Source organism: Orycteropus afer, unplaced genomic scaffold, assembly GCF_000298275.1.
Source record: "Orycteropus afer afer isolate SDZICR_OR568_19922 unplaced genomic scaffold, OryAfe1.0 scaffold00134, whole genome shotgun sequence".
NCBI lineage: Eukaryota > Metazoa > Chordata > Mammalia > Tubulidentata > Orycteropodidae > Orycteropus > Orycteropus afer.
In genome coordinates, this window is record NW_006921721.1 from 4,280,507 (window position 1) to 4,290,466 (window position 9,960).

Here is a 9,960-nt window from a genome sequence, read left to right on the forward strand (position 1 = left end):
GCAACTATAAAAGCCTAAAGGGATGGAAAGCGCATGCGTCCCAACGGTATGGCGCCTGGAGTTGCGGAGGGGCGGTGCGGAATGGGCTAGTCTGCTGACGCACGCGCATTGAGCCACCAAAACCCCGCCTCCTTCAGTTTCCCCTCCTTCTCCACCACCCTCCCGGAAGTGAATCCGCCCTCGCGCCTACCAGCGGCCACCCCCTGCGGCAGGCCCCGCCCCCAGACGGCCCCGCCTCCCGGCTCTCCACCCCCTCCCCTGGTTGTGGCGCTGGGCTTGTTCCTCCGGCCGTGGCGGTTTTGGTGCCTGAAGCCGGGAGCGCTGAGTCGTTCCCGGGAGCGGTGGCCAGGCTATGTGCGTCGGTCCTCGGTGTCCCGCTCCGGCCAACCAGAGCCTGTGCTCGTGCCCGAGCGGTCTTTTCAGCCCTGCCTCGCCGCGCCCCCTCCTCCGATGGCGGCGGAGATCCAACCCAAAGCACTGACCCGCAAGCCGATCCTGCTGCAGCGGGTCGAAGGGTCCCAGGAGGTGGTGAATATGGCCGTGATCGTGCCCAAGGAGGAGGGCGTCATCAGCGTCTCAGAGGACAGGTACGCATCGCTGCCCCTCAGCCGCGAGGAGGGGCGGGACGGGCTGGCTGTTCCCGAGCGCGGCGCTGGGGGCTATGCCTTGGAGTCCACAAGAGTGTAGACGTGCTCCCCCAAGTCATATTAAAATGCGCATCGCAGTGGTGCTGGTGTTTAGCTTGCGCTCCTACCACTGCGTGGCTTGGAGAAGCAGCGTGCGCTCCGGCCTCGCCCGGAGCTGGATGGCTCTTGCCAGAGCTTGAGTGGCCCTTAGGCTCGCGCTGCGTCGGTCACTGGACCTTGTAGTCCAGCCCTGAGGACGCGCGAAGAGCGAGAGGGGCCAGCTGCGCAGGCCTGCAGGTGTGTGCGCCCGGAAGATTCTCCGAGACACCTCTGCGAGATAACTAAGGGTTTTTGGATACTCTCGGGTACAGTTCGTAGGGCTACAAACTGAGAAAGCAGATGCTATTCCCTTTTTTCAGACAGTCTCACTGAGAATCCACATCTCCCGGACGTCTTACACAGAATTAAATGAATATTGTAAGTTATGAAAAGAGTAACTCTGGGCTTCTGTGTGATGCCTTCTCTCCTTTCCCCTCATCTCTTCTACGCAAGGGAAAGCTCCTGGAACATACAAGGGACCAGTACTGCAACTAGCTCTTGAGTTCCTTCCCTTTGCTTGCTTCCTTTCTATTCTGTTTTGCTTAATTTGCAGAAGTGGAGCTAGTTGTTCTGCCTTCAGTATTTTCTCGTGTTTTTCAGACAATAACGTTTTGGCTTCAACTTAACGTCTTTTATTATGCATAAATAAAGCTGATAGTGTTAATTTCCAGACAGCAGTGCTGCTTGAACATAGTAGAAATTCGTTTACTAGTATTCTAAAAACAAAAAGTAACAATAGATGTACTTGAGAAGAGGCCTTTAGCTTAACACATAGTTAAGTTTTAATAATTTTAAGTTCAAATTATGCTGAGGTAGTGATGATTTTTTCCTTTTTGAATCCTAAAATTGCAGATGTAAAGCAGCAAAACGTTCGTTATTTACTTTATACCCAATTCATTACTTTATTTACAGTATAGCCTCAAAACATATGCCTGTTATATTTTGGGTTCTTCAGTATTAATTTTGGGTGAGTATATTAATGACATATACTTGTTTACATCACACTTAATTCATTTCCTATGCAGATCTGATGGAAAACGTTGTAAACAGACATCAGTGACAAGCAGTCTGCAATGCACAGAACAAATTCATGGCTGAAATTGAATATATGAATGTAGGAAGCTTTTGAAATTCACAAAGGAGCCTTGTATCAGTTTAATTTCTTGATAGAGGCAAAATTCTATTATAGAGACTGCTTCTGGACCTAGAAATTCTGTGTTATAAAATTGTTTTTAAAGGTATATTGTTGTTATCTCTTTCCCAGTCTAACTGCTAGGGATGAAACTGCTCAACCTAACTGCTGTAGGAAATTTGTAAGTACATTCAATCAAATCAGAGAGGAAGGAAGGTAGTTAAACCTAAGCTTCTTTCAGACTTGGTTTGCAACTTTTTCCTGCTGTTGATGGTTTAGGAGTAGAGTTAGGTTTTCATAGTTTTTTCTTTGAGTGGAAAAGGGGTATTAGATATTATTTGCTCCAACAGCTTGATTTTACAGGCAAGGAAATTGTGGTCAGAGAGCTTGTTAACTGTTCAAATTCATATAGTTGTTGGTAGAGTCTTAGCTCCTGTCTCCTGATTCCCATTCCAGAGTATTTACCTTGAAGGAACGAGCTTCTGTAGGATGTATTTCAAAGCATTTGGCAATGTCGAAGAGGTGTATATGAAAGAACTAAAGGATGAATTTCCTTTGATTATAAGACAGAAGAACACAATGCCTAACTATGTCTTAGCTCTGTTTTCATTTTCCTGGTTAACAATACCCATTGCCATCGATTTGATTCTGATTCAGAGTGACCCCCACAGGGTTTCCAAGGTTGTAAATCTTTACAGAAGCAGACTGCCTTGTCTTTCTCCTGTGGAGTGCTGGGTGGGTTCAGTTGCTGACCTTTTGGTTAGCAGCCCCAATGCTTTAACCACAGCACAACTAGAGGATTTCTCAAGCTAAAAGAACTGAAGAAAAAATTGAAGCCTCAACTAGCAATATTGAAGGATTCTATGGGCAAAATGTTGAATGATGCAGGAAGCATCAAAAGAAGATGGAAGGAATATACAGTTACTGTACCAAAAAGAACTGGTCAGCGTTCAGCCATTTCTGGTGGTAGCATACAATCAACAACCAATGGTAATGAAGGAAGAAGTACAGATTGCACTGAAGGAATTGATGAAAAACAAGGCTTCAGGAATTCATGGAATAACTATTGATGAAAAACAAGGCTTCAGGAATTCATGGAATAACTATTGAGATGTTTCAACAAATGGATCCAGCAGTGGAGGCACTTACTTGTAAATGCTAGGACATTTGGAGGACAGCTACCTGGACAACTGGCTGGAAGAAATTGATATTTGTGCCCATTCCAAAGAAAGGTATTCCAACAGAATGTGGAAATTATTGAACAATCTCATTACTATCACACGTTAAGTAAAATTTTGCTGAAGATAATTCAAAAAGAGTTGCAGCAGTATATAATCAAGGAACTTCCAGAAATTTAAGCTGGATTCAGAAGAGGATGTGGAAGGAGGCATATAATTGCTGATATCAAATGAATCTTGGCTGAAATCGAAGAACACCAAGAGATGTTTACCTGTGTTTTATTGACTATGCAAAGGCATTTGACTGGGTGGATCATGACAGATTATGGATAACATTGCAAAGAATGGGAATTCCAGAATACTTCATTGTGCTCATGAGGAACTTGTACATAGACTAAGAGGCAGTTGTTTGAACAGAACAAAGGAACGCTGCAGGGTTTAAAACCAGGAAGAGTGTACATCAGGGTTGTATCCTTTCACCATAGTTATTGAATCTATTCTGAGCAAATAATCCAAGAAACTAGACTATAAGAAGAAGAACACAGGATCAGGAGTGGAGGAAGACTCGTTAACAGTCTGTGATATGCAGATGACACAACCTTGCTTGCTGAAAGTGAAGATGACTTGAAACGCTTACTGATGAAGATTACTACAGTCTTCAGTATGGATTACACCTCAACATAAAGAAAACAAAAATCCTTACAAGTAGACAAATAAACAACATCATGATAAATGGAGAAAAAACTGAAGTTGTCAAAGATTGCATTTTACTTGGATCCACAATCAACACCATGGAAGCAGCAGTAAAGAAATCAGACATCATATTGAACTGGGCAGATCTACTGCAAAAGACCTCTTTAAAGTGTTGAAGAGCAGAGATGTCTCCTTGAAGAAGACTAAGGTGCGTCTAACCCAAGCCATGGTATTTTCAGTTGCCTCATACGCATGTGGAAACTGGAAAATGAATAAAGAAAATCAGAGAAGAATTGATGCCTTTGAGTTGTGATGTTGGCGAATAATACTGAAAATACCGTGGACTGCCAGAACAAACAAATCTGTCCTGGAAGAGGTGCATCTGGGATGCTCCTTGGAAGTGAGAATGGCCAGACTTTATCTCACCTACTTTGGTCATGTTGTTGGAAGGAATCATTCCCTGAACAAGGATATGATGCTTGGTACAGTGGAGGGTCAGAGAAGAAGGGGAAGAACCGCAACAAGATGGGCTTAAGCATAGCAAGGATTGTGAGGATGGCACAGGTCTGGGCAGTGTTTTGTTCTGTTGTACACAGGGTCACTATAAGTCAGAATTGACACCCAACAACAACAACAATAGTTAATGATACAAGGAATAGAAATTATTTTATTATAGGGAGTTACTGTTAAATGGAAAAGACCCACATAAAAGTCCAGGACTATTCTTTATAAGGAGTGCCTGAGTAGCAGAAAAAGTTAAGCACTTGACTGTTAGAGAGTTTGGTAGTTTGAACCCACCCAGCGGCACCTTGGAAGACAGGCCTGGCAGTCTACTTCTGAAAGGTCGTAGCCTTGAGAACCCTAAGGAGCACTTCTACTCTGCAATAGGGTTGCCATGATTTGGGGATGACTTAGTGACAACTAAATGAAAACAATTCTTTCTATATGTTTTGTTAGTACAAAGTTTGTGTCTCTGTGGTCATATAGAGGCATACCTTGGAGATACTGCAGTTTCAGTTCCAAACCACTGCAATAAAGCGAATATCATAATACAAGTCACACGATTCTTTTGATTTCTCAGTGCATATAAAAGTTGTGTTTACGTTATACTGTAGTTTATTAACAGGAGCTGTGGTGGCTCTGTGATTAAAGCATGGGGCTGCTAATCCAAAAGTCAGCAATTCAAACCCACCAGCTACCGTACTGGAGAAAGATGAGGCAGTCTGCTTCTATAAAGATTTACAGCCTTGAAAACTCTATGGAGCATTTCTACTCTGCCCTATAGGGTTGCTATGAGTTAAAGTCGACTTAATGGCAGTGAGTTAGTTTGGTTTCATAGTCTAGCTCAAGTGTGCAACAAAATTATGAAAAAATTTGAAATATTGTGAGAATTACCAGAATGTGACAGAGACATGAAATGAACACATGCTGTTGAAAAAATGGTGCTAATAGACTTGCTCAACTTGGGTTGGCCACAAACCTTCAGTTTGTAGGAAAAAAAAAAAAAAGCAGTAGTTGTGAAGTAAAATAAAATGAGTTATGCCTGTACTCAAATGTGAAGATAACTTTGTTATTTAGAGCTCATTTTCTGTTACGGCTTTCAGTAAAAGAGAATTGCTCAGTATACTTGATTTTCAAAATCCATTGTCAGTGCAACTTGATAAAATGCTTTAGCATAATGTTACATCTTTAGATATAAAGATAGGATATTGATTTTCATTAAACTTGCAAAGCCATTACTGTTAACCGCTTGTGCTAGCAACTAGTAATCTTCATTCTTGAACTGTCAGGTTAAACCACAAACAGTGTCTATTACTGAATGATGAAAAAAACCAAAAACCAAATCCACTTGAGTCCATTCTGACTCACAGCAACCCCCATTGGGTTTCTGAGGTGGTGAGTGTTTTGGGAAGTAGATTATCCCATCTTCTTTCTATGGAGTGGCTAGTGGGTTTGAACTGCCAACTTTTGGGTTAGCAGGCAAATGCCTTAGGCACTGTGCCGCCAGAGCTCCTTTTACTGAATATTAGTGTCCAATAAGTCTTATGAAACTCTGGGTTACCTTTTTGACCTCTGACCCCTATTGCCCTTTATCTGTACCTTTGAAAACTCTTAACATTTTCTATTTTAAACAGTACTATAGATACGTTATTTCCATTTATCTTCTCCATTAGTTCTGTAAGGAGCTGTGTCTGTCTTACTCATTGTAGTATCTTTATGGCCCAGCATAGTGGCAGGCACACAGTGAATTCTCACTAAACATCAGTTATATCAATGATTCATCTATTTTTTTTTTTTTTGTGGCTGCCCCTGAGAGTGTAGCATTTTACTGTTGTAGATGTTAATTGGTACTTGTTGAATGATTTTTATGAGGACCTATAAAAGCCTTATATGAACACATGTGCACCTGTTGGAAACGGATTAGATTGCAAACCTTTAAAGTGCCTTAAAACGCTGAAAGTCTATGCATTGCTTCATTTGATCAACATTTGAGTTCCTGGTATGTTCCAGGCCCATGTGCACACAACATTGACAAAAATGACAAGGTCCTTGTTCTCAAGATGCTATCAGTTTGTTGTTGTTGTTATGTGCTATTGAGTCGGACCCAACTCATAGTGACCCCTCCTTGGGTTTCCAAGGCAGTATCACTATGGAAGTAGATTGCCCCATCTTCCTTCCGAGGAGTGGCTAGTGGGTTTGAACCGCCAGCCTTCTGATTAGCAGTCAGGTGCCTTAGGCACTACGCTACCAGAGCTCCCACTATCAGTTTAGTGGGGGAAAATTTTAGAAGCCTACTGCTTAGTGAAACAAAACCATAACCTCTAAGGTTTAGTATCAGGAAGAGAATTTTCACATGGAGAACAGTGGCTGGATTCCACAGCCTTTATTCTCCCCTAAAATTACCTGCCTTTGGAGGATTCTTCCACCTTGATTGCCATTTTCATCCTTATTATTTTCTCGATAGGAAGCTGGTAATACTCCAGTCTTTAGCCCTGAGAGTAGATAAAAACCCTTGTCCTCATTTCTTTGCACAGTTGACAGACTCCAACTTTACTTGATGCCAAGGGAATGTAAGTTACGAAAACAATCTGACTTGCAAGTACAGTTTTCTGGTCCTACCATATAACAGCTTATTCTCATGATTCATGGGCCTTGTCTGAAGCTATCTTTGCTTTGATTGTAGTCAAGTGCCAGCCCCAAAGAACTGGCCCAACTCTGGTACTTTGGGCTCCTCATTTCTCAGCTTCTGGACTGTCTTTTCTGAGTAGATGGTATATTTACTGTTCTTTGCTTAGCTGCTTCCTCCTAGTTAATTTTTTTGGGGGGCACTCTGATAACGTAGTGCCTTAGGCACTTGACTGCTAACCAGAAGGCTGGTGGTTCAAACCCATCAGCCACTCCTCGGAAGGAAGGTCGGGCAATCTACTTCCATAGTGATGTTGCCTCAGAAACCCAAGAAGGGGTGGCTATGAGTCGGGTCCAACTGGATGGCACATAACAACAACAACAAGTTATTTTGGCTCTATCTTGGTTAGATTTGATGTCTAATTTGTAGCTTACTTGGGGCTCCTTTGTCCACTGGTAGCCTCTTCAAGTGATGAAGGCCAGGAGGCATCTCTCCCTAGATGAGCGCCAGCACCATCCAGACCTTTATCTGTGTAAACTCATTCTATGAGTATCTTAATACAAGTCAACAATCTTAGCATTTATATAGTTTAGTAACTTTAGGTAATTACTATAGATAGTGAAAGGTCATTTTTCCATCACCAGCAGTCAGTACAGTGTACTGAAGACAGGTACAAACAGTGGCATCCGGAATTGCTGAAAAACTTAGAGGAGAAAGCCTCTAAGAGAAACTGAGGAGCTTTTCTCTAAATGGATCTTGCAGGATGAGTAGGAATTCCTGTGAAAAATCTAGGGTAGAGGAAAGGACCTTCCAAGTAGAGGGGGAAAGAAAACTTGCATTCATTTAGAAGTATCATGATGGGCTTGCTAAGCTCTGGAGCCAGTCACCTTGGGTTTAGAACTCAGCTTTGCCACTTACTAGCTGCGTGACTTTAGGCAGTCTAATCTCTTTGTGCCTTAGCTTCCTCATCTTAAAAATGAGGGTAGGAACTGAACTTTTCTCAAAGTGCTGTTCTGAAAATTAAATGAATTAATATTTGTGAAAAGTGAAATAAAAATCTCCACATATCAGGTCATGTGCTAGTGCTTTGTGTCCCATAAATCAGTCCTTACAATAACCCTGTGAACTAGGGGGCGGTATTTATATTTTACAGACAAGAGAACTGATGGTCAGAGTAATGAGGTCATATGGCTAGTATTCGTCAGTGCTGAGATTAGAACCCAGATGTTTTTCAACTCACAGTGGTGGTGGGTTGGAAGTGCTAGTGGGTGTGGCTGGAATGGTAGGGGGGATCTGGGTGGTGAGGAGGTTGGCATGATGAATTGGTGTTTTCAGTAGAGACTCTTGGTAGTGGTGTAGGAGATAGATTGCAATGGGAAGAAACTAGAGGCGGTGAGACAAGCAAGGCAGCTGTTGTGATAATAGACCAGATAGGAGATGATTGCACTGGCCTTACTGAAATACACTGAGCTCATTTTAGCAGCAGAGCCTGTTTCCTGTGCCTTAATGCTCTTCCCATCAGATATTGGCACACTCGTTCCTTCTCACCATTCAGAAGTCTGATGGACTGATACGTCCTAAGATAGACGTTTCCTGATTCCCTTCCACTTATCTTGCCTTGATTTCTGCATAGCATTTACCACTATCTGAAATGGTGTTTATCTACTTTACCGGATGTCTCCCCAACTGGACCATGCAGCCTTTGAGGGCATGGACTTTGTCTCGTTCACGCCTATATGCCCAGTGCCTAGAACTTGCCTCACAGTAAGTGTTAGTTAAAGGAATTAGTAGCTTAAACTGAGGAAGTGGTCATGTGGAAGGGAGAAGTGAAATTAACCAAATTTAATGGTGTTATGTGAGTATTCAATCAGGATATGCTTGGTTATTGTACTGTATTAGTTTTCAGGGGCTGCTGTAACAGTACCACCAACTTGGATGGCTTAAAAAAACCAGAAATGTATTCTCACAGTTCTGGAGAGAAAATCAAGTCCGAAATCAAGGTGTTTGCTGGGCCATGCTCTCTCTGAAGTCTCTAAAAATCCATGTCAATTCCTACTCACCCTCACAGCAACCCCCATTGGGTTTCTAGGGCAATAAATCTTTATGGAAATATATTGCCTCATCTTGCTTCTGCAGAGTGGCTGATGGGTTTGAACTGCTAACCTTCTAGTTAGCAGTCAAATGCCTTAGGCACTGTGCCACCAGAGCTCCTTCTTCAGGCTCTAAGGGAAGGTCTTTTCTCACTTCTTCCAGCTTTTGGTACACCTAAGCATTCCTTGGCTTGTGGCATCATAACTCCGTTGTTCTCTCTCTGTCTCTTCTCCTCTTCTTATAAGGGCACCAGTCATGTTCGATTAAGGGCCCACACTGCTCCACTATAACCTCAGCATAGCTAATTACATCTTTATTTCCAAATAAACTTTCATTCTAAGATTCTGGGAAGGACATGATTTTTGGGGTCACTATTTAACCCAGTATACCAATGATCATGAACACTCCCCAAATCTCAGTGGTTTAGCTGAATATTAGTTTACTTTTTGCTTTTATTGTTTGTCCAACTTTGGTAGGGGGATTTTGTTCCTTAGTCACTCTGGGATCTAGGCTGACTGAAACTCTATCTTAATGCATGCCTTCATGATTGTATAGACCAATGCTGTTTAATAGAACTTTCTGTGATGGTGGAAATGTTCTAAATCTGTGCTGTACAACGTGGTAGCCACTAGCACATGTGGCAGTTGAAAGAGGAGCCCTGGCGGCACAAATGGTTAAGTGCTCAGCTGCCAAACAAGTAGCTCCTTGGGAAAAAGACCTGGCAATCTGCTTCCATGAAGATTACAGCTAAGAAATCCCTGTGGGGCAGTTTTACTCTGTCCCATGGCATCCCTCAGGGACGCACAAAACAACAGGGCAGGAGAGCAGGAGAAAGGGGATTAAAAGCCAGGAACCCAGACAGAGGAGCAGTCAGCCACAGCGACCCAGGTGGGGGTGATACGAGAGGTCTCCAACAGCAAGACAAACTTGTCTGTCGGTTTGTCCTACTGTGGTGACATGTAGACTTGAGTTTTGAGGCTGAGCCTCTGGTGTTTAAAACCCAGAGAGATGCAC

At 42.8% G+C, this 9,960-nt stretch overlaps 1 protein-coding gene across 1 annotated transcript in view; it reads left to right on the forward strand.

Moving 5' to 3' along the window:
* The first annotated feature begins 450 nt into the window (after positions 1 to 450).
* WDFY2 (WD repeat and FYVE domain containing 2) overlaps positions 451 to 9,960 on the forward strand; it is a 354,163-nt gene continuing 344,653 nt past the window's right edge. The window contains exon 1 of the mRNA XM_007945228.2: positions 451 to 587. Within this exon, the coding sequence (XP_007943419.1) occupies positions 451 to 587 (137 nt within the window). The remainder of the gene's footprint in view (positions 588 to 9,960) is intronic.